This window comes from Bemisia tabaci, chromosome 3 (assembly GCF_918797505.1).
Source record: "Bemisia tabaci chromosome 3, PGI_BMITA_v3".
Lineage (NCBI taxonomy): Eukaryota > Metazoa > Arthropoda > Insecta > Hemiptera > Aleyrodidae > Bemisia > Bemisia tabaci.
In genome coordinates, this window is record NC_092795.1 from 13,948,298 (window position 1) to 13,953,864 (window position 5,567).

General features: G+C 38.5%; 1 protein-coding gene across 1 annotated transcript in view; it reads right to left on the reverse strand.

Annotated features, from left to right (window-relative positions):
• Positions 1-3,887, reverse strand: part of LOC109042848 (protein D3) — a 41,601-nt gene extending 37,714 nt beyond the window's left edge. The window contains exon 1 of the mRNA XM_072297855.1: positions 3,704-3,887. Within this exon, the coding sequence (XP_072153956.1) occupies positions 3,704-3,766 (63 nt within the window). The 5' untranslated portion in view covers positions 3,767-3,887. The remainder of the gene's footprint in view (positions 1-3,703) is intronic.
• Between the last annotated feature and the right edge of the window lie 1,680 nt (positions 3,888-5,567).

Consider the following 5,567-nt stretch of genomic DNA (forward strand, 5'->3'; position numbering starts at 1 on the left):
TATGCAAACGTCGGAAGCTTCTACTTTTGAGACTCTGTCATTAACTGTTGTGCTAACATAGAGTACACTGAGAAAAAAGGATGGTAATTCACCGATTTAGGGTGGAGCAAAATTTGCTTCACTTCGTAAAGCTTTCTTATCCGTGCACGGTGTTGAATCAAGTGAACGACTAGCACGAATTGCTACGTCTGCGCGCCTTCATGCAGTTAATCTTGCATCGAGTGGCTTGGAAGTGTAACTGCATTTTTTGGTATTGGTACTTTGCGAACAGTAAAAATAGCTCAATAGTTAGGCTGAAATAGCGGAATTTACGGAAAAATAGCGAAATTTACGGAAGAATAACTAAAAAGGTAACAGACGTAGCTTTTCAGAGAGCAAAATCAGCTACACGCGTGTGTGTAAGTTAGCTGAAATTTGTGTAGCGATTTTACCTGCATGGTTTGCACGTTCGTTTTTTAGCTACACCATGCCATGAAATACCCGCGTGCACGGCAATTTCAGCAATATTTTTTTTTTTTTCAGTGTACAATATAGTTGCAATGTGCTGGAGCGCCAATGAAGTCAATCCATGAACGGGCCATTCCGAGCCCCTTTCTCGTCGGAAAGTGGGAACCATCTGGGAACCGTTTGGCATTTTTTAACACGGCGGCTTATGGGAGAATCGCGGGCTGCGGGTGGTTCTTGGGATTTATTCATTTAAATTAATCATTATTTCCGCGAATTTTGGCGAATTGTGTCAAATTAAAAAATTTACAACACTCCCGGTCTCTATGAAATAAATGGCTCACTAAACCTTGTTTATTTTATTGAATATTCTGAAAGTACTATGTGAGGAGATAACCCGGTGATTTTTCCGCATTTGCATGGAGCCAAAATCGCGGAGAAAACCGCTTTTGAAAAATCTAAAAACTGCAAGACATCTCAAACGCACCCGAATGGCGGGAGACTGACGCAGTTGATGTACTGCGGTAGTCATATCGCGATCTTCTCTCATTTTCCTCTGATGTTTGTTAAAATAAAACTTATTGTAATGTGGAGTTGTTGCTTGTTTATTACAGCTAACATATGAATGAGATTCTAGTCTTGAATTCAAAAGATATAATTTCGACTTTCGTATTGTTCTCATATACGAAGAGTAGATAGACATTTGACGGACGTCGTGGAAACCCGTGCCCGCCTCTAATTGGTGCCGGATGACATCATTCGGTGCGGCGCGAAACCGGGGCGTTTGAAATTTGCGTATAAGTTGAGCGATTTGAACTGCGCATTTCTCGGTAATTGAGTTACTTGTTCGCGTTTTTAATGTTCTTTTAATTAAAATCTTTTAATCTCTAATTATCTTATACGCGTCATTTTCCTTCAGAAAACTGTATTCGCAAGTCAAAATTCGTTCATGGTTTAGTGACCCATTTTATACCTGTATTTTCTGAGGGAAGACCGGAGCTGGTACCCGGCGCATACGGCATCGCCAGTCGCCGCGCACTAGTCTCAGGAGTACTGGACAAAAAAGTCTCATAAAGTGACATCATCGGCGCTCCAGAACATTGCGACTCTATTGCACTCTATGTGTGATGATTAACTGTCTAATAAAGTTTGTCAGCATACGGTAAGGACAGTCATGCGTCAGAAAAGTATGGACACCTTTGGTCATTTCGGTGGAAACAAAAATCCACGGTAGCAAAGCGATGTAGGAGAAACTTCAATAATAGTTGGCAAATTTAACATCAGTGCACGAACACCGACTTTTCTTACTTTTCAAATAAAATAAGGACTCACTTCTTTTTAATCAGAGCTCCTTCGAACTTCATTTTCTTTCCTCTAGGCTGTTCGAACACGTAAAAAACCAGTCGGTGAGTAGTGCCTATGAACATTAAAGAAACACGGTTATAGGACATTTCGTCAACGATTTTTTGTCCGCGAACCTGTTTTTTCCAGTTGTTTACGTCCGCGCGTTTTATTGGTGGGAGAGTTTTGGTCCACGTACCTATTGACACCCAAAGTTAATTGGTCCCTTATGTAAAAAGAAAGTTCAAAAAGTGCACATGGCCAAAAGTATTCGTCTCGGCGCAAAGCAGAGTCAGGTCTTCGAGGCCTCAACAAGAAAACCTTGGGAAAAAATCCGCCGTCGCTATACTTCGGTACCGGAACGGTGCCGGATGAACTGCAGTGAGAACCCTGGGTTCGGGCGCCATAAAGAAAAAGATGGAAAGGAATCCAAATTACGAGAGAGAAATCAAAACTTTTAAACATTGAAGGGAAAAGGAAATTTAGCAAAGCTCGATTTGATGCTGCTCAGACCACGCACCACTAATTCGCTCTACTTCTTAAAAAGTCGGAAGCGTGCTTCAAAATTTATAGAGATTTTTTCAATTACCGCCTTGAAGGTTTTCTTATGAATCATTAAAAAAAACGCTCGTATGAAGAAGAAAATACGCTTACATAAAAAGAAAAGTCACTCACGTCGAGCAGAAACCCGCTTTCATTCCGCGTTTTTATTCTTAATTCAAAATAAAATCTTCTTTACGGCATACTCAAGAATGTTTCTGCCTAAATTGAGTCATTTTTTCTCTGATGAAATTCAAAAATTATGCCAAACGTTATTAAATACGGACGCGAGAACTTAGTGAATTTTGTGACTACCACTCTCTTTTTGTGCCGTAGTATCTTTATTTATTTTGCGAGGAAAGCTCCGTACTCTCAAAGGATGCCTATCATGCTTGATACGTTGGAGCGTCTTCAATTTCGAATGATGCTGTACAACACCTCTGTTGCGAAATAGTTGCTTCAAGGGGCGTGGTACGCCGCCCCGCGGCGGCGGGCGAGTGTGACCATCGCGACACGCGCGTTGGCGCCTACAAACCTAACAGGGATACTTCACGCATTGCGCACTGCGTGAGGTATCCCTGTTAGGTTTGTAGGCGCCAGTGCGCGACACGCGCTGGTAGCACAACGCTCCGACCCGTGTTCGGATCTAATATTTGAACTCGCAGAGTCAGCGTTTTTCAACTCATGATTTTGCAATGTTTGCACACTCTGGAAGAATTATCCTCATCTAAATAATCGATGGGGGGGGGGAATATTTATTAAAGGAAAACATACTGTGTGTTTTGTAAATATTCAGATGATTCCGTGTCAAATTTAAGGATTTCCAAAGCATTTTATATTATTATTTTATATTCTTTGCTTTTACTGTGCTGCAGCGTGGTGTACGCGCAACCAAACGCTCAAAATAGGACTTATTTGACTCTGATAGATCTATGTACAAACGGGTTAAAACCAAAGATTGTGTGTTTCTTTTTTTTTTCTTTGATTAATTTTTGTATATTTTTAGTTCCTTTCAACACAAGTACGGCTCATTGAGATTAGTATCGATGCTGTTGCATGGAAAATTTTAAGAATAAAAATAAAACCAAATATTCACCAATGACAATTTGAAATGATGAGTCAAAAGGAGAAAGTAACATTCCATTTACAAAATGAGTTATCATAACAACACCTCCTTCTCTCTCAATTTACTCATTTCAATTTTGTCATTATAATTTTACACACGGACTATAAAAAATGACGCTTGGACCAAGTCTTTGATGCCAATTTTACACAAGGACTTAAACAACTGGGCAAAACAGGTGCGCGGACAACAAATCGTTGACAAAATGTCCCGAAACCAGGACAACACAAACAGAACAACACATTATAGAATTCTAGGAATAAGAGCTTCGTTTGTATAGTGACCTTGATTAACAAAAAATATCGTACAATACGTCATATTATCGATCTCAATCTTTCGACAAAAGGTTATATATTTCGCCGCGGAGACTTTAACGCAAGGAAAGGAAAGTTAACCGAAAGGTATACATACATAAGAGTCGCTTTCAAAGGGCTCTCTGGCGCTCTGCGACGCCTAACTGCCGGCGTTTACGGAAATACATTTACATAATTAAGTACACGGCGTCGAAAAACTGTCAAATTAGACCAAAAGTCAGAGAATATTAGCAAAACTTGTCAAAAAATTGTTGGTTAAGCTGTCGAAACAAAGGGAAAATATCAAATTTTATCTGAGTAAATAGCTTTCGAAGTCGCCAAAAAACCAAACCCCATTTCCAACGGAAGAATATCGCGCTAACATATTTGTTTGATTTCGGTTGGAATGACGATGATTAAAACTATGGGTTTGGTTTCATGTAAGGTCATATCTCGGGCCAATAACAAGCTTCGATTTTTCAATCAGAAAAGCGTATTAGCGCTTCTTCAAGCTCGAAAATTCGTCGCACAATGCATCTTGCAATATCTCCATTAATTCATTCGCAACGGATTAGTTGGTATCATCTATGATTGATGCTCTGTTATAAAATCATGCAATCTTATTTTAAGTTCGATTTATACTCTTTTTTTCAAAATGCTCCTTTAAAGTAAGACACAATGAAACCAAAATTCAAAAAAAGGAGTCACAATTAAGAAAAATCAAAATGTTCCACCTTGACAGTAAGCGGCTTTCGTTAGCCCAACATAATCAGAAAGTTTATCTCCATTCTCTAAATCCGTGCCGGGAATATTACCAATTATCCAGTGTTCGTAAGAATTCTTCTTACTATCCAAGTAACTTGCATCTGGCCCTGAAAGGAAAGATGAACACTATACCTTTTTCTAACTGTATTTTTTAGTAAAATATTCTAAAGTAATGCTGAAGGTAAGGAGGTCTCGGATGATAACGATTCTTAGAATGTGAATGTAATGAGTGAAAAGAGTAACGAAAGAAGTTGATTTCTTCAGTTTACGGTTTAGATTGAGCCTGTCCTCTCAATCTGCTCTCGCCTGCTCTCATTATGGAAGCATAACGTTGAAACAAAGGTAAACGAAGTGAATTTCTCTACGGTTTGTCACTTCGACCCCGTGAAGAATAGACGTATTTCATACATCGACAAACTTCCAAACCACGTCTCATTTGCGGTGTTTTAAAATATCGGCTCGTTTTTTATCTATGTTTTTTTTTTTTTTAAAGGGATATCATCAATATCATTCCACGAATACTTTGCAGAATTTTCCTTGCACGGACAAGAAAAATCATGCCATTTTTTAAGAACTGCCGTTGAAGGATTTTCCATTTTAAAAGTGAGGTATGACAGGAAGTCTGCAACTTTGCAAACGGAGATAGGCGGTTTGATACTCATAATTCGATTGTGAGTCCATAGATGAAGTGCATATCTCAGTGTCCGGCGTTGCAGACTTTCTTTCATACTTTATTTTCTAAATTAACAATAACTGAAAGTCATTTTGTGTAAATTTCTATGATTTGTCTTCTTTTTATAAAGAATATTCAGTGAAATCTTCAAGTCATGATGTTATATTGGCCCCTTTTTTTTAAATAAAAAGATAAAAAAACAGTAGTGGCGGAGATTTCAAAGCACCGCAACCGTGATACGCAGTTTCACCTTCAAATTAAAATTTCGATTGTAAAATGTAAGATCGAATTCCTGATTCTGCTACTGATTCGTGATTTTCTAGTTAATTGAAATTTTTTCAGTCCGAAGTTGAATTTATTTTTAACGATTTATCCGTGAATTTCTTAC